At 46.3% G+C, this 27524-nt stretch overlaps 1 protein-coding gene across 1 annotated transcript in view; it reads right to left on the bottom strand.

Annotated features, from left to right (window-relative positions):
* Nucleotides 1–27524, bottom strand: part of LOC119450643 (MAM and LDL-receptor class A domain-containing protein 1-like) — a 127661-nt gene that overhangs the window by 29918 nt on the left and 70219 nt on the right. Inside the window, exons 24-31 of the mRNA XM_037714157.2 lie at nt 26995–27144; nt 24788–24961; nt 23740–23838; nt 19260–19414; nt 18139–18223; nt 14067–14225; nt 12983–13088; nt 11314–11461 (exon numbers count right to left, since the gene is read on the bottom strand). Coding sequence (XP_037570085.1) covers nt 11314–11461; nt 12983–13088; nt 14067–14225; nt 18139–18223; nt 19260–19414; nt 23740–23838; nt 24788–24961; nt 26995–27144 — 1076 coding nt within the window. The remainder of the gene's footprint in view (nt 1–11313; nt 11462–12982; nt 13089–14066; nt 14226–18138; nt 18224–19259; nt 19415–23739; nt 23839–24787; nt 24962–26994; nt 27145–27524) is intronic.

The following is a 27524-nucleotide window of genomic DNA, read 5'->3' on the forward strand; positions in this document are numbered from 1 at the left end:
AGTACCTGTCAAGGTGTTTGATGGCGCAGGCAACTGACACTTTGATATAAAATTATTTGTATAAATCTGGCATATGCCGCTTTATCCATGAGCCATGGAAATCTGATCACATCAATCAAGATAATAAATGCAACACTATGGGCGCTATAACGTAATATGATTCCAAACTGTTTTGATTCCAATTTCTGCATTCAGCCTCCACGATTGGTGAAAACATTTTCGGGCCACTCCCAACTTCGCCTGTCTGTCACGCGACGTCACGAAAACCGCGATAGCTCCCCATCTGATATAACGTGTACACACTGATTATGCATGATTAAACCGCACAAAAGAAACAAAATAATCATTCCTGATTCGACTCCTTTTCACCATTCGCCCTCTGCTATTGGTCCAATATTTTCCGGCTACGCCCAATTCGCCTGTCCGTCACGCAACTTCACAAAACCGCGAAATCTCACCACGTAAAAGTGACGTGTACGCGAAAATAATGCATTAATATGCCGAACAAGACTGAAAAAATTTCTGAATAACCACAGACTGCCACGTTCCGAAAGGAATAGAAGATGGCTGCCGCCGATCGCACAGGCCCTCGCTACTCACGCCTACCGGTGAGCATGTATTTATTTGCGCATGATAAACCTTTTCGTGTGGCAGTAAAACGTTATCGAGCCCTCTCGGCATGCATACGACATCGCTCTGCCAACTCTTCCTTGCTGAGGATCCATTTTAGCGGCATTCTTATCCTTACGTTGCACGCCGCCGCGATTTTCGACCGCCCACCGCAAGCTAAGTATGGCGAAGCGGACCCATCGGAGAAGCCGGCATGACCCTCTTCATGCGATTATCTATGCTCACTGTGCTGGCTCGGCCCCATCGTAACCCTCTCCACTAGAGCGTGCTCCTCGCCTCTTGTCAGCTAATTAGATAAGAATAACCGCTGAGTGTAGACAATGTTATTGGTTTTGAAAGCGAACAAAGGTGGCCTTTTATAAACGATGAGAGTGTTTGATTGGGTTGTTCAGACAACGTTGCGGGTCACCGCCCGATGCTTGCGTCGGTGGTTACGTATATTTGACGTCAGGAGTTTGGAATCAAAACAGTTTGAAATAATTTTACGTTATAGCGCCCTATGTGTTTGAAGCTGCACTGCACACAAATTTAAATCATTTTGTGAGAAAGCAAGTCAAAGTGACAACATTTAACGTGTTTCTCTTGCGGTGCTGTTGAAATGGAGATGAATTCATCAACTACTACATCCGATCTAATGTTTACGTATATATAAAGGGGCCCGGAAACACTTATTATCGAAGTTGAGAAATCAATTTGAAGTTAAATTAGGCTATTTCAGAAATACCTTGCCGCTATAAATAGTTCAATGCGTTCAGCAGAAGCAGAGTTATTGAAAAATCAAGCAGAGCGTTCGCGGTGCTTCCGCTCCTTCTCCAATGCCTCGCACTGCGAAGGCTACGGTGTAGCAGGGCGTGCCAACAACGCTCCTCCTACTGAACGTCAACGTGGCGCACAGTTCAAATTTGATTTTGTATGATCACGTACACGTCACTAGTTCCGATTTGGTCGTCTACGACCCGCCAAACGCCGTTGTCCTCATGCGAGTCGCAAAGTTATAGGGACTATGGAGCCGCAGTGCGCTCAGCCTGCGGACTCGTCGCGGCACCCTGCTGCGGCCGCAGTATTTTACGTAGCAGACCAAATCTACATGCAACTGTGTACTGCTTACGCGCAGAGTTTGCGTCGTGTAGCGTGCAGTTTGGTCATGCGTCGTGGAGCGGACTGGCTATGTCCTACTCCTTCTTGACCGATGGATAGCAGCCACATCCAGCTGCCGAATTTTGAGGCGCTATTTATTGCTCAATACGAAGCCAAGTCTGCCGAGGCATCAAACCAGGAGCGGTCAGGAATGAGCACGCACTGGGCAAGCGTGCGTGCGGTCTGACCTTAAGTTTCGCATAGTTCGAGGCTGGCTGAGTGTTCAAAACTAGTCGAAAATTAGCAAGAGACGATGGCTACGACACCGATAAGCAGGGTTGCCAAAGTTTAATTCCAATGCGGGCGGCCGCGGTCGCGCGTGAGCGGACGATAGTCAGCTTCTTTCGGAAGTACGTAAACATTACCGCAATTCGAAAGCAGAGTTAGGATTAGTTCAGCCAGTTTCTTAAACTACTTCAGTAAATATACACAGTAACAGTACGAAATTGTCCACTGATCCAACCACTCTTCTTGACTGCTGTCAGCTATTGGCCAATAGCAGGCGCGTATGGAAATGTGCTATATTACGAAATAAAGTGCGTTGAAAAGATTGAGGAGCAGGCTTTTGTTGAAAAGAGAGCATTTGAGAAAAAGGTGACTTCGCGCTCCGCTTGCGAGCTCCACGCGCCATGCACAGCTGCAAAACTTAATTGAGAAGCTCACAGTGGCATATACTATCAGCGGACTACGTTTTAAAGTGAAAACCTTAATGGTCCAACTGTGCAAAAAATCCGGCGTTGACTGTGCGTTCACCATGAGCGAAATTTTTTTTACCAATCACAGCACTGCGCGCACCCCTCGGTTCCTTGCAGCACCACTAGATGGCGCTTGCGTCCGCGCATCCGCGGCAGCGGCGGCGCCGGCCACGCGTGCACAAGAAAAAAAAAGAAGCAGAAAGCTCGCCTTCGTGCATGGCATTCGCCGCAAGTGTTTCCCGCTAAAGAAAATGGTTGCATAAGCGGCATTTACCGGTAAGCGTGAGAAGAACTCAGTAATCATTGAATACAAACGCGTTCAATTTACCTAGAAGTGTATGTACATATTTTTATTTAATAAATGTCGTTGTCTCTCTCTACTCCTAAAGGCGAAGCTGAAGTGTCTCCCAAGTTTTTCTTTCATCAAGCACGAGGGGTGGGTCAAGACCCCTTTAAAGTATGTAAAAATGGCTTCACGTGGTTATAAATTAGCTTATGTTGTTACGTTGCTTCTCACTGTCGACTACTGGGACAAATGACGGCGTCGATCAAAATGACACTTGCCATTGAAATTATTTGCCGAGTTCGAGTACCTTATCGTGTTTAGAGTGAACGCCATCCTAAATTCCAGGTGTTTCTTTAGGGGCGAAGCTCCTTAGGGTCAAGCCTTGTCTCTCGTCGCGCCGTCGTAGCCACGCTAGTACTCGCCGCTCCCGCTAGAGGCGCAGCTGTGCTGTCTTTCTCGTTCTCTCGCATTATCGACGCGCGCGCTCTCTCTCGTCCGTAGGTAGGGACGCTGCGGTGCACAAGGCCTATGTAAGCGCTGTATATATATATATATATATATATATATATATATATATATGAATACGCCATGAAGCGCATGGTGCTGCAGGCGCCGTGTTTTGCGGGGAATAGGCAGCAGGTTGTTGCATGACGATGCAGGCAAGTACCTCGTGTCGCCGCAGTTCTTGACGCGCGATCTGCCGTATAGTAGACGAAAGATCGGCGGACGGGCTCTCATCGACGCTGGCAACGGTTGTCACATTCGCCAGTCGTCCAAATTTTGGCGCAATGCGACGAGTCTTCAACGTCTCAAACGTGCGGCTGTGACGTACGACATCCGAGACGGAATCAACGTGTTCCCTGCCTATAAGGAAATTGTAGACATTTTCTGCAATTCTTTTAAGATATCCGACTCGGTCTTCCTCCGACATCTGTGAATTTATTATTTCGCACAGCTTGAGGATCTCTTCGATGTACGTAGTGCACGTTTCTCCAGAAATCTGAGCTCTTTGAGCTAGGGTTCGCTCCGCGCGTTTCTGTTTGGCGTAGGAGTCTCCAAAACACTTCTTAATTTCTTCCATGAAGCGCTCCCACGTTGTCAGGGAGTCTTAGTGATATCCGAACCACATCAGCGCTGTCTCACTCAGAAACAGTACGACATATTCAAGCTGAGTGACTGAGTCCCAACGGTTGTAGCGGCTCACCCGTGCGTAGTCCGTCAGCCACTTGTCGACATCTTCGCCTGCTTTTCCCGAGAACGAGCGTGGTTCCATGAAGTGGTGCAAAGGTCCAACTGGCGTTGACCTTTGAGCTGCTACACCTGGCGCTGGCGTTTGTGCACTTCCGTCCTGAGACATGATGAACGTCGTTGGCGAGAGCCCGGCAAGACGGCGGCTCCGGCGAAGTTCTAGATGTTGCGGCTCCGTGGTACGTTGTGTCGTACCCTGCACCTCCACCACTCTGTTACGCCAAGAGGCGTTTATTGATAAGCGAAGTAGAGTGAGTCGCGACGGCCTTGATCAGCAGAGTGCCGACCGAGATTCAGCTAGCTAGCCGCACTTCGTCGTCTTCCTTCACACCTCTTGGATGCCCCAAATCCTGTTGAGGCGTACACCCAGAACGCACCTAAGATCGAGTGTCACAATATATATATATATATATAAACATATTGTTACGGGGAGTATTTAATTAACCGTGAACGGCTAGGGCTTCCCAAGTCAAGACTGTACAGAGCGCACAGGTTCCAGCAGGTTTTCAGTCCGACAAGAGAGCCTCTGACCGAGCCCCACTACAATGTCTTTGTCTTTGCCATTGCTCGTGACATTATCCCCGGCCGATGAAGCACCGTCCCGGTGCTTGTTGTGGTCAAAATGGATTATCACAGTTGTAAAGTTTGAGGCGGGAAACATGTACGATGTCAGTTCGCGGTGCGGCAGTCGATGAGGTGGATGCCATGGGAGATATCTCATAAGTGACAGGAGTCACCTGGCGCAGCACGCGATAGGGTCCGACGTACCGCGACATTAACTTTTCACACAGGCCGACGCGACGAGATGGGAGCCAGAGAAGGACGAGAGAGCCCGATGGAAAATCAGTATCCCGGTGTCGACGATCGTAGATGGCCTTTTGTGCGGTCTGCGATGACGTGAGCCGAGCGCGGGCTACTGTGCGCGCGACGAGCGCACGCGTGATGACATCTTGCGCATAGGAAGTCATGGACGTGGAGGCCGGATCAGAAGAGAGCAAGGTGTCAAAGGGTAGTAAGGGATGGCGTCCAAAGAGAAGATAGAAGGGTGAGTCGCCGGCAGTTTCATGACGCGATGAGTTGTATGCAAATGTGACGAACGGGAGCGCAACGTCCCAATCATGGTGGTCATCGGAAACGTACATGGAAAGCATGTCGGTCAGTGTACGGTTTAAGCGTTCGGTGAGTCCATTACTTTGAGGGTGATATGAGGTCGTGAAGTTGTGATGAGTAGCACATGATCGAAGTAGATCGTCAACCACACGAGACAGGAAGCAGCGACCGCGATCTGTGAGTAGGTGACGTGGAGCACCATGTTGGAGGATGACGTCGTACAGTAGAAAGTCGGCTACGTCTGTGGCGCAGCTGGTTGGCAACGCTCGAGTAATTGCAAATCGAGTGGTATAATCCGTAGCGACTGCAATTCATTTGTTGCCTTTCGTGGAAATTGGAAAGGGACCCAGCAAGTCCAGGCCCACTCGATGAAATGGCTCGGCTGGAACGTCAATTGGCTGAAGGAGACCAGCGGGTAGAGTCGCAGGTTTCTTCCGACGCTGGCACAGGTCACAAGATGTTACGTAGCGGCGAACGGACCGATAAAGGCCCTTCCAGAAAAAGCGTCGTCGTATGCGATCATAAGTTCTGGAGACGCCTAAGTGCCCGGAAGTGGGGGCGTCATGAAACTGGATGAGGACATCCCTGCGCAGATGATGCGGGACAACGAGCAGGAGTTCTGCGCCGTCGGGGTGCATGTTTCGGCGGTAAAGAACGTTATTCTGAAGCAAGAACATGTTGAGGGAAGGGTCGAGGGTGCCGGATTGCAGATGGTCAATAATAGAGAGCAAAGATGGATCTCGACGTTTTTCGTCGGCCACATGGGTGAAGTCTGTTATCGCCAAGACACAGGTGTCGGGGTCCGTTTCAGTGGAGTCGGATGGTTCAACGGGATCGCAGGAGAGGCACTCGGCGTCATTGTGTAACTTGCCAGATTTGTACACTACCGAGAACGTGTACTCTTGTAATCGTAATGCCCAACGGCCGAGCCTCCCTGTGGGGTCTTTGAGTGTTGAAAGCCAGCAGAGCGCATGATGATCTGTTATGACCACGAACGGCCGTCCATATAGGTACGGACGGAATTTCGCGACAGCCCAGACGAGAGCTAAGCACTCCCGCTCAGTAATTGTGTAATTCTTCTCCGACTGTGACAGAAGACGACTAGCATACGCTATCACACGGTTGGCTCCGTTCTGTGTTTGGGCGAGGATAGCACCAATGCCATGGCCGCTTGCGTCAGTGCGAAGTTCTGTTCTAGCAGCCGGGTCAAAATGAGCCAGCACAGGTGGTGTAGTGAGGGCAGAAATCAACGATGCAAAGGAAGACGGTTGGTCCGCGCCCAAAGAAAAGGCCGCATCCTTTTTGAGTAGGTCCATGAGGGGTCGAGCAATGTCCGCGAAGTTGAGAACAAAGCGGCGAAAGTAGGAGCAGAGCCCAAGAAAGCTGCGTACTTCTTGAGTGGACCGTGGAACTGGGAACTCGCGGACGGCACGGACCTTGTCAGGGTCTGGTTGGACACCAGTAGCGTCGACTAAGCGTCCAAGTAATTTGATCTGGCAGCGCCCAAAGGTACACTTAGACGAATTGAGCTGGAGGCCAGCCCGGCGAAAGATGTCGAGAATGGCCGACAGACGAGGGAGGTGGCTGTCAAAGCTGGGCGAGAAAACGATGACGTCGTCCAGATAACAAAGACAGGTCGACCATTTCAGACCGCGTAGAAGAGTGTCCATCATGCGTTCAAAAGTTGCAGGAGCATTACACAACCCAAAAGGCATAACCTTAAATTGGTAGAGGCCGTCGGGTGTGATGAAGGCGGTCTTCTCGCGGTCGCGGTCATCGACGGCAATTTGCCAGTATCCCGAGCGGAGATCTAGCGACGAGAAATATTTGGCACCATGGAGGCAGTCGAGCGCATCATCAATTCGTGGGAGAGGATACACATCCTTCTTCGTTACCCGATTGAGATGGCGATAATCGACGCAGAACCGCCAGCAGTTGTCCTTCTTTTTCACAAGCACTACAGGGGATGCCCAAGGGCTAGAGGAAGGCTCTATAACATCTTTATCAAGCATTTTCTCTACCTCCTTTTGGAGGACTTCGCGCTCAGAGTGAGATACTCGGTAAGGGTGCTTGTGAAGGGGGCTGGCGTCTCCAGTGTCGATGCGGTGGGCGTCCTAGTGGACTGTTCGCAACATCAAATACGTCCAGGTACGAAAATAGGACACCACGGAGTGCTGCACTTTGGGAAGGTAGGAGGTCGGGGGATATCATTTTGTCCAGAAGTGCCTGGGTTGGCGCCGGTATGGCAGGTTGCGTCGCGGTCTCAGCGTCAGCAGCGAATGCAGAAACAATACATTCTGCCAAAGGTGACAGTTCGACTAGTGAAATTCCTTGAGGAAGAACATGGGTCGAAGTAGAAAAGTTGAGGACTGGAAGCAACGTTTTATTGTTGGCAATAAGCACTACGGTATGGGAAGTGCGATGTTGCGCGAAAGGATCAGATCTGTGAGGGGAGCGACCACATATTCACCATCAGGGACTGGGGGAAACGGTGACATAAGGACGTAGGTAGCAGCCTGCGCCGGTAGTCGTAGAAACTCCAGGGAACGTAGGCGAGCGTTACTTGATGCGGTGTCATCAGGACACAATGGCAGTTCGAGCCGCAAAATGCCAGAAGAACAATCGATGAGGGCAGAGTGGGCGCTCAAGAAGTCAATGCCAAGAATGACATCATGTGGGCAAGCGTCGAGAACGGCGAAGAGAACTGAAGTGTGGTGGCCGGCAACAGTAACGCGGGCAGTGCAAATACCAAGAACAGGTGTTCGGGTGCCGTCAGCTACTCGCACAGTAGGAGAGACGGCAGGTGTCAGCACTTTGCGTAGGCGGCATCGGAGCGTAGAACTCATAACAGATATGTGGGCGCCAGTATCGATGAGAGCAGTAACGGGCACGCCGTCGACGAGAACACCGAGCAAATTGCGTCTTGAAGTAGGGGTCGATAGAGGTTTTGCGGTCCTTGTCGTCAATGCAGCCTCACCTCCCGGAGCTGCACTGGCTAGTTTCCCGGGTGGTGTCCAGAGGAAGCCGGAGAAGGAGAGCGACGGCGTTGAGGGGAGCGCGACTGGCGACTCTGAGGTGACGGCGATCGGCTGGACCAGTGTCCTTGTGCGGCAATATCGGCGTAGGTCGATTCTGAGCGCGAAGAAAGACGGTGAGGATCACGGGCCGGGAGTTGGTCGTCAAGAAAAAATGTGCTGTAGTACGGGCCAAGATCTTGGCGGCGGTCACCGGGGAAACTTGGTCGGTGATTCCGACGATTGCGGCAGTGGCGTGAAATGTGGCCGACGCGAGAGCAAGAAAAACAGATTGGTCGATCGTCAGGCGTCCTCCACTCAGAAGGGTTGCGGTAGCGGGGTGTGAACCGAGGAGCGGAAGCGGCAGCAGCAACAATTGGGGCGGTGTGGTGTTCAGTGGGAGGACCGGACGCGCACATGGGCGGAGGGGCGTAACTGGGGGCTTGTGGAAATGCGACGCCCATATTGGCAACCTCGTGACGTACGACGGCCTGAATGAGAGATATTGTCGCCAAATGGTCGTGAGCAGGTGCCTGATAAGCGGCTGGAGCCATGGCTTCGAGCTCCTGGCGAACACTCCTGGCCAAGTTGTTAGGCGGCGAGAACGGAGGGGGCGTCATGGGATCATCGCACGAGGATGTCACAGCTGTATTCGGGATTCTGTTAAAGCGCTGAGTAATCCGCCTGCTTTTGGCTTGTTCAAACCGCCGGCATTCAGTGATAATGGAGTCAACCGTGGTGCAGTTCTTACACATCAGGATATTGAAGGCATCGTCAGTTTTGCCTTTCAACACGTGGCCAACCTTGTCCGTCTCTGGCATGTCTTTGTCAATGGTACGGCACAAGGCTAGTACGTCTTGAATGTATGCGACGTACGACTCCGTGGACGTCTGAGCTCTGGCCGCCAGCTCGTGCCGGGCTGTCATTTGGCGCGCGGCCGATCGGTCAAACAGTGCACGCATCTTCTCCTTGCATAGGTCCCAACTTGTAAGTTCTTCTTCGTGCGTGTTAAACCACACCCGAGCCGTGCCCCGTAGGTAGAAAATGACGTTGGCAAGCATTAGAGTCTCATCCCACCTGTGGTGCTTGCTGACGTGCTCGTACAATAGGAGCCAATCGTCGACGTCTTTGTTGTCCGTGCCGCAAAACGTGCCGGGGTCGAGGGGCTGCGAAAGGACCTCGGTCAGCGGCGCCGCAGGCGCGGGCTGCGATGACTGCGTACTGTCTTCAGGCCATGGAGGCGGGAGAAACGTGGCGTCCGCTCCGAAGATCCAGGGCCGGGTGGAATAGAGCCCGCAACCTCCACCAAAAAGATGTTACGGAGAGTATTTAATTAACCGTGAACGGCTCGGGCTTGCCTAGTCAAGACTGTACAGAGCGCACAGGTTCCAGCAGGTTTTCAGTCCGACAAGAGAGCCTCTGACCCAGCCCCACTACAATGTCTTTGTCTTTGCCATTGCTCGTGACAATATATATACATACCGGCGTGCGGTTCCGGAAGCCGGAACCGGAAGCCAGCTTCCGGCTTCAGGAGAACGCTTTCGGCGTTTTGCCCGAATGATCCCCCAGCCGGTGCTTCGCCCACTCATCATCATTCACTTCGTGAATATGCGGTGTTTTTTTTTATTCGGAATACCTTAAAAAGACTGTTACATGCAGGCACCTGTCATTTTTGCTGGTAGCTTACGGGCTGGCCGACATTGGCAACAGCAAAAATATCACCGAAATTTTCTCTTTTCAAATAAATTGTGAAGATCAGCTATTAATTACTACATTTAGAGACATGTCTTTGTTGCGAAATTGAAGCCGAGGAGTCTTTACCTATGTCTACTCAGCGAAGATCTTAAGGCTAGCACCAGTTTTGAAGGATTCGCCCCTAATATCCGGCAAGAAAAATTGCCGACGTTTACGATACTCCCGGCTAATGCGAAGTTTGAGCGCAGCTGTATGAGTGTTTTCATTTCGTCATATATTGGCTGGCGCGGACAATCAAACGGAGCGAAGTGTGGCGCGGCTGCCTCGCTAATCTGGTGGTCGCAAGAGGCAGCGCGTGGGTGACACGCGGGCGCGAATCACGGCAGCCGCCGTAGACCGATCCCCGCTCATGCAATGATTGTTTCCGTATATGATATCGGTAGCGTCATCGGGGAACAGACGACGCACGCTACTCTGGCGCCATCTCGTAGCCATCGTCACCTAAGCAAGTCTTGCACGGCACAACGCTTTCTTCTCACGCTTTCGCCAAACCCTCCTCCACCGCTCTCTTCACCGCTTTCTTCCTCCACCGCTTTCTTCCTCACTATCACCTCTTTCATCCGCACTCCGCGTTCGGTCTTTCATCCTTCACTGTGCTCGTTCGTTCGGTTACGATGACGCCGACGCTCGTAGTAGGAACGGGCGCCCTAAAAGGTATACGCTCTAAAATACCTCGCCGTTCCAGTTAGGAAAATCTTGAACTGTTAGAGGAACTCTTTTATGCAACAGTTAACTGAAACAAGAATGTATTTAGTAGCACCCTTTAAGCTCGCATATCGCCAAAGTGAGGGCCACGGTGGTGCCGTAGCCACTTCGGCGTTGCGGTGCTAAGTCATAGGGCGCCCGATTGAATACTGGCGGCGATGACCAGATATCGATGCGGGCGAGAAAACAAAACACCTGTGTGCCGTGCATTGGGTGGATATGACAGAACTCCATGTGGTGAAAATTAATTATTCGGAGCCTCCAACTACGCGTGCCTCATAATCATATCGTGGTTATGGCACGTAAAACCGCAGAATATATATATATATATATATATATATATATATATATATATCATTTCCAAAGAGGTGCTATTTTTAGAATAATCGCTAAACCCACGTGGATTTGCTACTCCTCGGCTTTAATTTCCAAGAGCAACACACAGTGGTTCATGCATCTGCCCACTTTTAGGTTGACTTTGACCCAGCTATACTTATGCAACACTTCCTCTGTCACGTGGAGTCTTTATATAACGGCCTCGTTTCTCCAAAGAAAAGCAGCTCCCATACCTAAAAAGAGACCACGACTTCAACTTGTCCAAGTATTTGAAAATGTTACCCTAAGGAACGATGCTGCGTGGGACACCTTCATGTGTGTTTTAGCATGCACTCTAAGGGAGTGCTTAATTACGTTTATTCATTTGGAGCATTTTAAAGATGAGTTTCAGGCATACCTGGTGTGGGTCGTCGGATAACACTTGTACCTGCGCCTGCTGCCAGTCTTTGCCCTGAGGTCCAGAACGCGTCCACAGGAGGCTGGTCACATTGTCCACACGCTGTAGAAGGTTAAGCTGTCCGAGGTTTGGGTGCCACATGTTGTACCTGGTACGAGAACAACCGCTCATCTTAAGCGTTCACTGTAACCTGAGGTAATCACGTTATATAACTAGCGATGCAAAGGCCATTCTCTTGGTTCAAAACATTCGGGATTATACAGAATTATGGGCCGGATGTGGTGTCGCTTCAAGAGTGGCACCGGAAGTTACCATGAGAATGCTCGGACGGGCAGAGCGCTTTTGTCAGCCTTAGTTACATGATGCATCAGTTTCAAGCGCGTTGACATAGATCGCTAGCAGAATTGAAAACGATGATTACGATCGAGCAGGTAACGTCGGATCTGCGTTAGAATCGCCGAATTACAAATGAATCATTGCTTGTACCATATATTTTCATATTGGCTACTATCTTTGTTGCGAAAGCCTATAACAGTGACAGTGACAAGAACTTTTATTGGTCCTGAGAAACTGGCCAGGGGGAGCCAAAGGCTGCCTCAGGTTAAGCCTATCGCTTATTTTTTGTTGCTACTGAAAAGTTGATTTCATTACCTATTCCCGCCGCAACGCCTTTTTATAGCAACTAGGTATTTCAATACAGAAGTGACTGTGTGCATCAATTTCTAGCAGAGTAAAGGAATTATTGATGTGCAGTCTGTGGTTTTTCCATAGCTCGCAGTACTTATTTAGAGAGGAATACTCGCCCTTCACAAAGCCCTCAAAACGTAGAAGGGCCTGTTTCGAGAGCAAGGAAAGCTAATTATTGATTTACGGTTTTTACACGACGAAACAGTCTTAAAAGTATGAAACTACAAAGAAAGAGCTAAGCCAAAAAAAGAAACACGTGCTTATATTTGCAATAAAATGGTTTCCTTCCTGTGTGAATGCTGATGCTGTTTTCTTCTAAACACACTTTTACCCGTGTTTTCTACCGTCGTTGCTTGTAAAAAAAACTGCGGCAGAATGGTAGTGATGGGAGAGAATGTTCGCGGTTACCTTGCAGCGCAGAGCTGGATTAGCTACGATGACAAATTGAAGCCAATTTCGTATCTAGTGGACTAAGTATATTGGATTCGACTACTCACGAATATTCCGTTGAAATAACACTTTACAGATCACTAACACGAGCGCGAAGGTTACCTGCACGATTACCCTGCCGAAAATATATGACCTTTCGTTCTGGAAAATCACGACATAGGCAGGGAATTACAACATAGGAAGCTCTACTGTGTCTATAATTCAATTTCCCGCTCTTGTATTTTTAAATATACCTGTTATATTTTTTCTCTTGTTTTGGTTACTTTGTGACACAAAATTCTGAAACACAATATAAATATGTGTAGTACATATTTTTGCGCATACGCCTGGTCTCTTTCCGCCTTTATTTGACAAACGCCAGACACTGTGTCGAAAATAGAATTAAGCAATGTGCCTTCTGCGGATGGTTTCTTGTACACTGGTACACTGCTGATAGTTATGACTGGACCTCTGGCACCTTCTTTGTGCGAGAACATAAGCGGTAAGAAATATCATGCATCCAAAATCACTGCGTTCTAAGGATAGGCCTTACCAGAATGTGAAACAGCGTCCATTTTCCGGTGTTGGACTGATCCGGACAGAGACCAGATGAGCAATTTTCTCGTTGAAGAACACGTTTCTGGCATACATGTAGGCACCTGAGAGTAATTGAGCGTTTTCTTATTAGGTCTATTGTACAAAGAACCAGTACACAAGTCTGAGCTTGGTTGAGCGATGAACTTTTCCTAATAAACAGATACAAAAACTTGCTGCGTTCCGAGTCTCGTTAGGCTCCACTTAAAAAAAATGCTCGCAGCACCCCTATTATTCACGTGGGACAATTTCTAACGCATTATCTGCACCTTTGTTCCCCGTGCAATCAAATAAAACCGGAGCAGAAAACATCTGGAAACCACCATAAATATTTAAAAAAAATTGCCAGGGTGCCGTTCGGATCGGCCGCACCGTTAACGAAGATATAACCTAGCACGTGAGAGACGACACGTTTCTATGTAAATTTTCGTCTTATGCGTGGCTTCCTGGAAAGTTTTCAATGTCTGTCCTTCGCCAACGAAAGAAATAACATGTTCATGACGGGCACTGTACAGGGGCAAATTTGTGCATTTACTGTTGTGTGTGCTTGCCCCGCCCCTGGGTTTCTCCGAGAGACGCCGGGGAAAATGAATAATTATTTTTATCATCACCTATCATAACTGGGAGGTAGTGCGATCGATACCCAGCACCTCCACCACTTCTGAGGCAACTGTTAGACAGCAGGTCTTCCTTTTATTTAAGCGAGCGAGCAACCCACTATAACGCCTCGAGTGGTGATTGATGACTATGTACAAATGAGGAAGATGAACTGCCCACGCGGCACTCACAATATCTCTTTCATCAATTATATTATAGGCTAAGTGCAGAACTTACGCAGGATTATTTCCGAAAATATATTTTGAGGTACAATATGTATTTGTTCTAGATGTTTGAATTCACCTGCACGCATTGTGCAGAAGGGAATCTTTTTTTTATAGTCTGGGCCTTGCCTCATCAGTTCTTATCCTTTAGCTCGTCCATAACACTGTAAAGAACAGTACAATTATTTCACCCTGTGCCACTTGAGTTAGAATGGTACGCACCATTACGCTCCCCGCTCTCCGTGGGCTGCCACCTCAGTCTCGCTGCGCCTGCGCCCCCTGTGTAAAGCACCCATCTTAGGTTGGCGGCTGAGCGTTCTGGAAACCAGCCGCAGTCGAAGGGCGTAGAGAAGTCGCAGCTCACACGACGGGAGGCCTCCCCTGAAAGTGGCAAACTCGTTGATGTTTTCTAGAAATATTTCAGGCCTCAATCGCCCGGGAAAGAGAAGGAGCTTTTATCTGAATTTCTTCGCGAAAAAAAGCAAGGTAATGCTAAAGGCCGGTAGGTATGACAAGGGTTCAACCTGAGGAGAAAAACTAAATATTAATGATTGCATCCATGAAATGTATACAGTGTACAACCGCGGAGATACGTTCAGAAATTAAGAGGACAAACAATAAATATTTTAAATTTCGTACAATAGATTATAAATAACCTTGTGCGGTATACGTGAGTCATAATATGACGAACACCATGTTTTGCTGTACTATTGTAAACATATTTGAAAGTACTTTACGCATAACTGAATTATGCTTATTGCGAGACAGCACGACGATTGAATATGAGGAACGTGTGACGCAGTCGCAACACTCCTTCTCTTTATTCAAAACCGCGTACCAAGAAGATTATCAAGTTATGCATACAGAGCAGATGAACCAGCAGAAAAGAATAAATAAGAACAAGGAAAACTAAACAGTGCAAAAAACACAGACACGCACAAGGACAGCAGCCACCTCATAAAGCACGAGAATGACTAATGATCAGGCATGCCCAATTCTGAAATTCATTTGGATATGCATAATCTAGAGCTGAACAACATGTGAGGTTTCTGAAGTAAGGCAATGCTATGACCTTGTATAATATCCCTAGATAAAGTGACCTCAGTTATGGGCTTAGTGAATCAATTATATCTATGAACACCAAACAGTAGCAAAAAATACTCAAGGATAAAGCAATGAAAGTGAATTATTTTCAGTTAGTATGTGCAACAAATATATCACTATGTGCGGCATGACGTGACAAGAATCAATAATGATTGATTTCATGAACAGAGGCTAAACACGATCACAAGGCGTATTTTCATGCTGCGATATTCCGCTTTTACTTACATCTGGTCTATGCTTGTGCGAATATTCGATATTTACGAATATTCCTTAAGATATTGTGCTATTCCTTACTCGCTTATGAGCGAATTTCAATAATCGAACTTATAGAAATATATCAAACAAACAAATAAACATATTCTTTCGCTTATCAACCTTACTACCAATTAAAACACACTGAAAGAAAAAAAAGTGCGATTCTAAAACTCACAGAATTAACTGTATGCAGCTACCAAATTCTGTGAGACAGTCTCCATTGGTGTATACTCGAATCGTCCACATCGAATCTTACGCCAGCGACTCTATTGCCGACCTCTGCAGCGATGCTTATCATGGAATACATTGCTCTAAAGGATTTTTCACGACAGCGCTACTCGCACTGCTTTGAAACCATATTTTGAGGTGAAATTCGAACTGCTGTGACGCCGTACCTCAAGTCGAAATTCACACCTAATCCGTACCCTGAATTTACTGCTTATTTACAACAAAAAAGTGCGCCCAAAAATGTAGTAAACTATAAAACATTTATAATCGGCAGCTTCTGTTATGCTCAGAAAGTTGCATTGCTTAGCTCTATGAAGATAAGGCAAGCACAAATTAGTTTACCGTCGCCTACTGATTTCTGCACCTGCTACATTAGACAAATCTATTCACAGCATATTCACAGTCGCACGACCGCTGTGAATAGATTTGCGACATTAAACCGTAAGTTTGGTGACCGACACTCAGCGAATCAGCACTGGTTTGGCCTAAAAGCCAAGGCAGGCGCGGCGATGGACAGCAAAGCGTCACTGGCAGTTTGCCGTCCATCGGTGATTGGGCCACGGAACAAGCGCGCGGGCTAGACCGAGGACCGGAAAAGCGGCGAGCGTGCCTACCTAGTTCGTTTGCGCACTTACAGAACAAAACGGGTTAAGCCTGTAGGTGGAAAGCATGCGCAACTCAGCATAAAGTGCTTCCGTCGCGCAATCAAGGAAACACTTCACAGAACCGGGACTACACACGACGGGCAAACTCAAAACATTCTCGCAGCCCCTATATAAATAAATATACAGGTCGATTGATAAGCACGACAGTCAGCAAGAGCCTGGAAACAAATCGTCTGTGCTCCTATAATTGCAAAGTGGAACTCGCATTTTTGCATGAAAATGTCTGACTAACGGCATCTTGAAGATAAATTGCATTCAGACATAAACCTCTTTCTCTTTTCAAAAGCAAACAAGCAATTTGTTTCGAAGATTTCTCAACATCTAGCTTTTATGTTGAGTTCTTTATGCGAATTTCACAATAGTTGGATCTATTCGCTTTGAATATGTTCAGAAGGGAATAGGTTTGGGCATGTTGGTTATTAATCGTGACACAACTAACAGCGCAGTAAGGACGAGTGATCAGTCGAAACAAGGCAAGGCAGGACAAGTGTCCTGTCTCGACTTGTCCCTCAATCTTACAGCGCTATGTTAGTAGTATTACGTTGAATATATTAGACACTAATTATTATTCACTTCGACTTAGCTTCGAACCAATAAACTGATAGTCGCACAGGGCCGCAATTTTGTAGCGATGCCTTATGACTTATTCTATACTATTCTTATCATCCACCGCTTACGGCCGGCTTATCCCGTCGATAACGCGAGCAGACCGTCGCTCTGACCACTGACAAAGCGCGATTAGCGCGAAAAGGCATTATTACCGGAAAGGCATCGCTACAAAATACCGGCCCAGGACTAGCCGTATTCATTTATAGCATAATCACAGTGCATCAAGGCATTACAGAGAGGAGGGTTAATTCAAAAACACAGGATAAAATTTTACAGGTATCCCGACTAGCGAGAATTAAATGCCGTTAGAAAAATATACACCTCAGAAAATAATAATATCTAAGATGAACTCAGAGATGACATCGCAAAGTAAAACATTGTGTAATTTTGAAAGCAAATATTCCATTCAACTCTGGCTTTTATAATACCAACAGCATTCTAAAACTTCTGTTCTTTAATTATGCAAATTAGGACAGGGACCTCGTTTTAATCCACAGACGTCGATTACAATCCCACTTATATAGCAGACAGTTGAATGTACCTACAGTTAGCCTTGAAACACTTTTTACCTGAGCCCATAACCCAACCAATTGAACAAATCTTTGTAGCAAACTTACGATACCTTATAATTTGTTGGTGGTTATCAATCCGTTACCACTCGTTGGGTGAGAAGTTAATGCAGAAACAAAATTTCAGGATCTTTCAAGAGAACTCATCAAACACAGGCAAAGCCTTCGCTTTACTTACACTATTGTGACTTTAACCCTTGAACTGGCAGCTCAGCAATATTGTTGACTTTACAAAAAAAACAAAAAAAACATGTGCAAACACTAGACAAAACCAAATATTATTCGGTGCCTTTCGATTTACCTTAATTTATGTGCCGCATGCCCGATAAAAGTGGTATTTACAAAAATGTCAGCCGCGAGCAGCAGCAGATGTTTTGGTGACATAACTCGAAGACCTCGACGGCGTTTTCTTAGCGAACGTAGTGGTGATATTATCGGCAATGCGATATTTTTTCCTTTGTATAAGAAAGCTATTATGTTTTTCTACATCAAGGCACATCACAAGAACACACATTGACCTTGTCAAAGCAACCACGAAACATAAGTTGTGGATCACACATCTGCCTTAACCAGATGGTCAACAATATTTTTTACCCGCTGTATCTCTGTTAGTTTTCAGAGGAACCCTTTTATATTTAATTCGGTATGTATGTGAATAATATAAAGAAGAAATAAAGCAATAAAAATATTCTAGGTCAGATCTTGCTCATCTTGCCGGTTAAAGGGTTAAGCCACGTCAGAATATTACTCTCGAAATACACAGTTGCAAGGCGTGAGAAAAAAGCCTTAGAACTTCTGCGCGTGTGCATTTCATACTCATTGACTTGTGTCACCCTACAACGCACTCAATTCACATGCACTCACATCCTTCACTCTGGGTGTCTGGATGACAGTTGAGGTACTTGGTCTGGTCGATACTCATTCCTGGTGCGCCGGCTTCATAAAAGAACTGCGAAGAAGTACAAAGACAACGCTGTCGAGTAACGCGATCAAACAATGCTTCTTCTCATGAAATTGCCGTGGTGCGCTCATAAAAGCGGGGAAGCTCAGATCTTCTTGTAAGCTGCCTGAGATCATCGCCAAGGTGTGAACCCTTTCACTGCGATATCAGTTATACGGAGACTCGGGACGCGTAGACGCCGCCGTGTGGTGCAACTATCGAAGCCTTTGCATGCAGTGTTACAAGTCGCTGCGGAGGTGCGCATTGCGTTTGGCTGCAAAAACGACGAAGTCTATTTTACACACTCTCCCGACTCGCTCAATCAGCTCTGCCGGAGCCCGGGCAACGTTCTGGCTTCAGCTTCGGGAATACGCGTTGTGTATGCACACATGTTCGCGTTCCTGCTGAGGAGCTGTGTGCATACCATACCATGGTGCGTACACTGGTTTGAATGACACGGACAATAAGCGTTCAGCTACATAGACCTTCAATTTAGCATTGAGATCGCTTGGCACGTAAGCCCATCGTTTGTGTAAAGTATGACTTAACCGCAATTCTTTATTGGCGTTTGCTGAATTTACTACAAAAGCAAGCGGGTGCAATGCCAATGCCCTTAAAATACTCGTTTGAGGAGAGTGGAACTAAAGTTTGTTTTAGCGTAGGTTTCACTGTTTCAACAGTGTAGGCTGTTTAACCACGAATACATGCTACATCGAAGACCATGGTGGTTGGTGAATCTGGTGGCGTTAAGCCACAAATTTCTTTGAACATGCGTTTCAACCGTACTTTTTCCCTGTTAACCACAAGCAGCAGATAGAATCTAAGGAATCCAATAAGCATTAACATTAGAAATCAGCCACATTAAGAGAAACATGCATACGTAAGGCAAGACCAGGGGAGAGGATTGGTGCACAAAGTTGCTTGAATATGAGTCACGTCATTAAAGTTAGGTCGTTAAATTTGTCTCCATGGCTAGCGGACATTTGTCAATAGATAGCTGTACGTAAATGCAGACCCTCTAAGTATCAATTTCTTTTTATCTCACCCTCGCTCCAGCATCCCAGTTCCCCGTCTTAATGAACACCTTCGTCCATCTTCCAGTTTGCACTCTTCCGCTCAACATTGACAGTGGATGCGCTGTTGAAGACGCAGTGCTGGTTGCCGATTTAGGTAAAACTCCAAAAGTGAGAATGGACGAGGCTGCATTAGAGAGAGAAAGATTAAATCATTACTTCATGTATTGTATCGCACGTATACGTAGGTTTGATTGTTTCGCAAGGCAAACAATGATTTTGATTTACATGCTTGAAAAACAAAAAAGACACTCAATCCATTTTTTGTTCACTGGCCGGTATGGCATTGTGACTGTCGCGTTCTGCTGTTGGCCTAATCCCAGCCACATATATCGCATTCCAACAAAGTTCACGTATAACCATACGTCACGGAAATCTGAGTGCTTCAAGATATCTAAGAAAATTTCACTGAGTCATCCCAAACGTGAATTCACTAAAGGCTTTGGGGATAGAAACTGTACGCCAAAGAAAAACCGTGGATGTTAATGCTGTTTTAGCCATCACGATTGGGCGGTGTTTGTTCTTACAAAATAACAAAGAATTAGAAAGTTCCAAATATGCGCCCAGAACATAGGTGTTCAATCGCCCAATCAATCGCAAGCTTAAGAACACACACACACACATACGCACGCACACGCACACGCACACGCACACACACACACACACACACACACGCACACGCACACTAGCATTCGCGGTGAAATATGCGGGACGAACATTAGATAAAGCTGGCAATGGAAGTTGAGTAATTTAGCTCGAACAAATCAGTCAACCCAACTACTTTGCTTTGTTTTTACTGTTTCCTTTGACTGCTGACGCCAAACTCCGGTGACTGGGAAAAGCCATATATTTATTAATATAGATTTATAGGAATATTAAAGAAACCCATGTTGTCGAAACCTCTCGACCATCAGTATAATATAGGTAAAGTGTTGTTTCACATTGCATTGCCCAATGATTAGTACACCTAATGTATACAAGGCATTTCTCAAAATGAATTCGAAATTATTTTCTTGAAATGTCTCCGTTTTCTCCGAGAGGCGAAGCATTGGTTGCGATAGCAAATTTTAGACAGCTATACGAAATAAGGATGGTAGTTTTATTGGTCAGGTAAACTCGTAAACATTCACCGAGAAACCTTGTTAACAAGCATGGTGCCACGCGCGCATAAGCACACATGAACGCATCTCGCTCCTTGACCGCGAGCACTCGCTGTCAGAACGCTGGCGTGAGGTAGCGACTGGGATATAATTTTATTACAGAATGCTCAAAATAATGGCTCAAATGTGAAATCGCTTGCGATTTCACACTTGTAAATTTACAGGCGCGCGAAATGCGCCATTGGACCGTGCATGTGATCGCAGGTGTTGAACCTCTTATACAAATTTGAATATAAATTGTGGACGAGGAACCAATAATAACGCTGATCGCCAGACGACGTCTCTGTGGCCTGCTACACAGAAACGAGTCGAAACACGAACAATAAACACTTACAGAAAATTGATTGTTGCCTATTTTAATTTGTTTTCGCCGGAGATGACTGAATTAGCCGACACCAAGAATATTTCACTCTCCCACCAGGTTCTCACAAAGGAAAAAATGACAGCCGCCGCCATTCATCCATTTGAAATGGAATACCAAATTCGCATTCGCAGAAACAGCAGCTGTGAAAAACTCAACGAGAAATGGCAACATGTGAAACAGGCATTGTACTAATGATTAACTCTGTGATAATGATTCACTTTGTGATAAATGTGATAGCCTTTAATAACTTCATTATATAATTACTCATCCATTCATGCATTCGCTCATTAATTTCTATGTGCTCAATAACAGCATGGAGGCCTTATGACAATGGTGGCTTAACAAAATTTAGAATACGAAACTGAACGTGCAACTTATTGTAAAAACTCAGATGAAGCATAAAACATCAGGCAAATTACAAATCAACCGACCAAGGCAGAAAATAATGATATCTAGTCATATAAGATTCTGCTGAGTTTGAAAGCATGTTATTGTTTCATTTTCACAAAAAAAACACCTGAAACCACCTCCCCACTTCCATTGTTGCAATCGTCAATGCCACCGAATTCAAAAATGCCCTTGTTAACAACTTGGTGTAACCCTGCCACGCTGCTAAATTGTGTGTCTTTTCGTTTGATACTACCCACTCTTCTCTGTAATGCCTCGGCCTTAAGAGAAATTAAACGAAATGTAATAAGATGCGATAAAGTTGCGCGAGTCAGGTTCCACCATGTTTTCCATATGAATGCTGTACCCGCCGCGGTGAGTCAGTAAGCTAAGGCGTTGCGCTGCTGAGCCCGAGATCGCGGGATCGGATCCCGGCCGCGGCGGCCGCATTTTGATGGAGGCGAAATGCAGAAACGCCCATGTGCTTGCGTTGTAGTGGACGTTAAAGAACCCCAGGTGGTCAAAATTAACCCGTAGCCCTCCACTACGACGTGCCTCATAATCAAAACTGGTTTTAGCAAGTAAAACCCCAGAAAGAAGAAGAATGCTACACCACCCAGAAGGGTAACCATTACTTGAGCTTCGTGTGATTAAGATTTCAGTATTCTTAAGGAATGGTGCAGGTGTGGTAATAAGAAAAGCCTTCATTAATGATTCTGCTAAGTATCGACGCTTGTATGAACGAGAACGTCTGCAGAGATTATGCATGTGAGCGTAGTGCGTACGACACGAATATAAAATTGGCGGTGCGCCCATCTGGCTGCCCACAAAGGCTGCACTCTAGCAAAATATGAAGACGATGGTACCGTCATTAAATTAATAAATAGTTCACTTGCATGTATGCTTATGCTTATGAGATCTCGACAGCGCAGTCTAGGACAGCAGACAACTGGGTGGGGTGATGAAGTTAGGAAATTTGCAGGTCCAAGTTGGAATCAGCTAGCGCAAGACAGAAGTAATTGGAGATCGCAGGGAGAGGCCTTCGTCCTGGCGTGGGCACAAATATAGGATGATGATGATGATTATGCTTATGAGTATACTTTTTTTTATTTTGAACATTCTGCATTAAAATTATATCCCTTTGAGATATAAAGTGCAAGGAGGACGCCCTTAACAAAAAATTTATTGCCGATGCATGTTGGCATTTCTGAGGAACAACAGCGCATAATATCGGGCTAATATCATTAAAGACATCGTACAAGCGTATACTGCGAAAAAATCATTTGCCATTCCACTGTGTCTAGGTGGATGACCAGCGAAGCTGTTTAGGACACGACACAGACAGGACGCGGAATTTTGAACAAAGGTACGAACACATTTATTGTCTTGGTCGGTGGTCATTATTTGTCTTGATCGGTGGACAATTGGTGTTTGCGGCCCGCCGGCGCCGATTGCACTCACGCATCTCTTCTTGCCGTCGCTCTTCATAGGCGCGTTGGTCCTCGGGTGTGCGGACTACACGCGGCCTTCGCATTACGACGACAGAAGAGAAGTGAAATTCAAAATAACGGCAACTTGTTTTTCTGGTTTATTATATACGTTCGCGCGGACGACGGGACCGCCGTCCCGAGGAGCCGGAGGAAACTTGACACGCATGACGTTTCGAAGGTATCGCCACCACGGGGAAGCGGAAGGAAAGGCAATTAGATACGCAAGCGCTTAGAACGCCGCAAAAGAGAGGGCGGCGCGAACGTAAACATGGCCGACGCGGGTCGCACAGCGGAAAATCTCTGAGAAACATGAATTATCTACCTGGGAGTCTACTGATCTTGAAAATGGTGCCTATAGATAACTAATCTACTCAAAATTATATCCGAGGGACGCCGACGAGCCAGCTGTGGAAGAAGACGACGACGAACGCACGAGCAGTGACACAAGCGCGTTTGCGCGGGACCTGAGCTTTGGCCTTACGCACGTGAAAAAAAAATTATGGAGTTTTACGTGCCAAAACCACAATCTGTTTATGAGGCACGCTGTAGTGGGGGACTACGGAAATTTGGACCACCTGGGGTTCTTTAACGTGCACCTAAATCTAAGCACACGGGTGTTTTCGCATTTCGCCCCCATCGAAATGCGGCCGCCGTGGCCGGGATTCGATCCCGCGACCTGGTGCTCAGCAGCCCGACACCATAGCCACTGAGCAACCACGGCGGGTCACGTGTAAAATCCACGGAACCCTAGCCATAAACCGCAGTTCCTCGTCTTCGGACAGGCGGAACACGATACCTTGGCCCGTGTAGCCGTGATATAAAATTGGATACCAAATTCGAGACAGATATTAGAATCCCTTTTTTCCCAAGACCTATCCATCCCAGGTCGTTCATTTCCATCATGAACATAAAAAAACGCAGCTTCGGCCCATTTGAATGAATGTCCTCGATTATATAAACCATAAACAGTGGCACCAAGAGGCCGGCCAGACAACAATTTGCGACACACGGAATCTTTATAGCGTGGAAGATGCAATTAATGAATACTCACTTCCGTCGGGAACGTAGACGTAAAAACTGACGGTGCAAGAGTGGGCGACCTGACCCAATCGAGGCGTGACCATCGCTCTGGGGGCTCCCAAGGGCACATCTGTGATTCAATAAGTCTATTTTTACACACATGGTCCCATGTGATTGAATAATCATCACTATCAGCACTATTCATGCTCATGATCATCACTATTCAGCTCACCATTTCTTTTGTTATCTGCCAAAGAAACACGTTTTGTTTGCGCAGCTGGCAAGAAGCCCTTAGTAACGCACATGTGTGGTACGATCAAGTGATTAATTGTGTTCTTTTCTTTTTGTCTGTTCTGTATATATTCAGAACATCTGGCATTAAACGTTAGTCGCAAGTTAGCGCCTGTTGCGTTCGTGTCTCTGAGCTTTTTTTTTGTTGATTCTGCACTAAAACACTGATAAGTATGGATCACCAACTAGCCAGAACCAACGCTTTGCTCAGTTATGTTCTACCATCGGATGTAAAAGTGCTTACTACAAACTTTCATTTTAAGGTTACCTTTTTACCCCAACTAGAACAGCTGTCATCGTTGTGTTTCACCTATGATGAAACTTATGAGGAGTATGCTGCGACGTAACCAATGGTGAGGATAATTTCTATTATCATGCCCGTCAAAACCAGACGGCAAAAAACAGTCACCTAGCATGCTTGAGCTAATCCACTTTTATTACATTTATTGCGGTCTCTCCTTCAGCTTTTGTTTCTTCATTTGAACGGCTATCTCTGTACTGTAGAGTTGCCTATGCTTGTAACTACCTCGGCTGTATCGATCTATTCCCTGCTTTTTTTTCCCGACCTTAACTCGCTCTTAACTTCGCTTGCTTATCTCTACCGTTGAACGGTTAATGCGTCTATCCGCTGTGAGACCCAGCGCTGACTTAATGAAACGCAAAAATAGCGTCATCACGCGGTGCCATGTCAAAGTTCTGACTGCCGATTTCAGGCTGTCGATTAGATTATCAACTGTCCGCTTTTACCTTCGCAAACAGCATGCCGAATGAAAAACAATTCCGTTCACCTGGATTGATGAGGGAATAAGCAGCGTAGGCGCCTCCCTCATCAAGACGGCTGTCTGTTGACGGAAAAATAGTGTTACTTTTGCCAATTTGTGCCAATGTCCAGTTCCAACCAAAGCGGCCATTCGGGTCTTCGTTCTGCAAGCCACACAGGTCCTGAGAGAAGTCGCATGCACCTAGAAGAAAAGTCAAATCAGCCAATGAAATGATTCACATCTCAACAGTAAAAATGTCTGCCTGAAGGGCAACCATCTTTCAGAAGGGGTGATGTGCTTGACGCAAAACTGATGTACGAAGTCCTGTGGCATCTTGCTTACAGTTGTCTCGATATTTAGTTGTTTGCGAATACGAATTATCAACTTAGCTTATAATGCTTAATAACAACTCCAATCAACTTTTGGACAGTACTTTCAAACTGCGATTTTTTCCTTGAACAAGTACTGACGTTTGGAAAAATTAAATACTTGGTCATTGCTTAGATACCACTCAGAAGGTTCTTAAAATTTACCGTAGCTTATACGCAGCTTAGTTCGTGCATATAACATCACTGGCATATCTAAAAAAAAGGACTCGGTAAGTTTACATGTCTTTCGGTTCTATCGTATGCAAAACGGCCTGAAACGAATCATTCAACTAGAAGTTACAAATCCCAGACCACGAATGGATATTTTTGTATTTCTTTCGGTGACATTAGTCTCAGCGTTAGCAGTGACACTGTGGAATGTTTTTGTTTGCAGCGTATTAGTAAATTTTCTCAAGCAAAAAGTGTGGAGTCTTTACTTGGTGATAATTAAACTGTGCGTGAAGTAATACACTCCATTGAAATAGAACTATTACTCTGTGACACGTAATGATCAAACGTAACTTAAAAATAGCGTAGCTAGCACTGGAGGCGCAATGCTAAAGAGACAGGGGCGTAGCCAGGGGGTCCAATTGTTCAAATTGTTATGACGGCGTATGCGCAGATCTGGGCGCGGCGGCAGAAACCGGTTGCGCGCAGTGTCTCTACAGTGCCTAGGATATACTTAGTGTCTGCGAGCTGCTGCCGAGCTGATGCCGACGCCGCTCCCGTTGCCCCGGCGCGAACGCGGGAAACGCGTTCGCTGTCGGCGCATGCACAGTACACAGGCAGTAGGTTGCGCCAGGTGTTCTAGCAGCTGCGGCGTCGCTGGTAGCCACGGCTGCGGCGCGGCTGGCTTTCTGTGAAACACCATACTTTTTGCGGCTACCTTAAACAGCTTCGCTGTTAAAAACACTGAGTGATTAAAAAAAAAAACACTCCGTAATTTTAAACAAAGACACGCCTGACGTAATTCATAGGTGTCAGATTGATTTTTATTGATTTCAAATTGATTGATTCGTGTGGTTTACAGTCATAAAGCAGCACAGGGGCTATGTGCGACGGCGCCGTAGTTAGTGACACTGTATAATTTTGACTGCATGAATTTTTTAAATATTCAACTAAAGAAAAGTACAAGTGTGTTTGTACGTTTAGCCCCTTCAAAACGCGGCAGCCGTTTAGGGAAATCTAACCGGCGACGTCGTGCTCGGCAGCTGAACGCCATATCCACTGAGCCATCACGTCGGCTTAAAATACAGAAGACCACGTCGTGACGCCGCGAGCATACCCAAGTTCCAAATTTTTACTATAGTACCCTATAAACAGAATATAGGTCTGCCATTATTTTTCACCTGTTATTCCGATGATATTTATTTGGGGGTGTACAACTGCAAATAGAGGTTAGAAAGCATTATTCTTAAATAAAACCTGAACATATCGTTCATGAGACACGCGAGGATTATTTTGCATGCCTTTTTGCTGTCATTTGATACGATCCATCGGTTGTAGTTCGGCAGGCCATTTAATTTCTACACAGAGCGTCGACCCTACAAGCCGTTGATTAGACTAACTACAGTCGATGACGACAGCGAATTGGGCGATGTGTGGTCTGGAACCTTTCAAACACGGGACCCTAATGGGAAAACTTAGTGATTCAAAAAGTCAGGCATGGAGACTATTCTTCCGGCAGTGGGCATGAAACTGGCTTACGTCAATACCTCACCACAGTGACATTAGCAATTTTAAAGCAGGGGAAACAGTGCTCCGTATATTCTTTTTCTGTAGCACAGACTTCATCATTATTCATAACATTTTGTCTGGCCCATCGTGCACCGCGTAAAACAAGCATAAATCAAATTATGTACTTACCGCAACGCGCTTCGTCCATGCTATTTGAGCAGTGTTCTTTGAAGTCACACACCTGAGCCAGCGGAATGCACTCTTCGCTATCACCACATTGAAACATGCCCGCACCACACGCGAGTGGTGGTAATGTTGGCGCAGGGGCTGGTGGCAACTCTATGGAAGCACACGGGTGCAAAAAAAAAAAAGAGGGCATACGGATAAGTTCGCTCATACTTATGCCTTGCCGAAGATTATTTCAAAGAAGTAAAGAGAAAGTTACCCAATAGGCTGTATATTTCTGCACCGTTCTTAGTTATAGCTGATTGCGATGAATCGGTTGTATGTGAGGCTGTTTTTCCAGAGCATTTGGGAGCATACAGGTAATGTTACAATAAAATATATGGCGAAACGGCTCTCTTAACAAATCGTAGAGTTTCGCTTCAGTTTCGCGGTATTTAAACAGAAACGAGAAAGGACCACGCTCCTTGCCTTTGTTCACTTTGCATTTTTTTAGTTGGTATTTGCTATTTAGCTATTCCTTACGGTTTTACACC

This window comes from Dermacentor silvarum, chromosome 4, assembly GCF_013339745.2.
Source record: "Dermacentor silvarum isolate Dsil-2018 chromosome 4, BIME_Dsil_1.4, whole genome shotgun sequence".
In the NCBI taxonomy this organism is placed as follows: Eukaryota; Metazoa; Arthropoda; class Arachnida; order Ixodida; family Ixodidae; genus Dermacentor; species Dermacentor silvarum.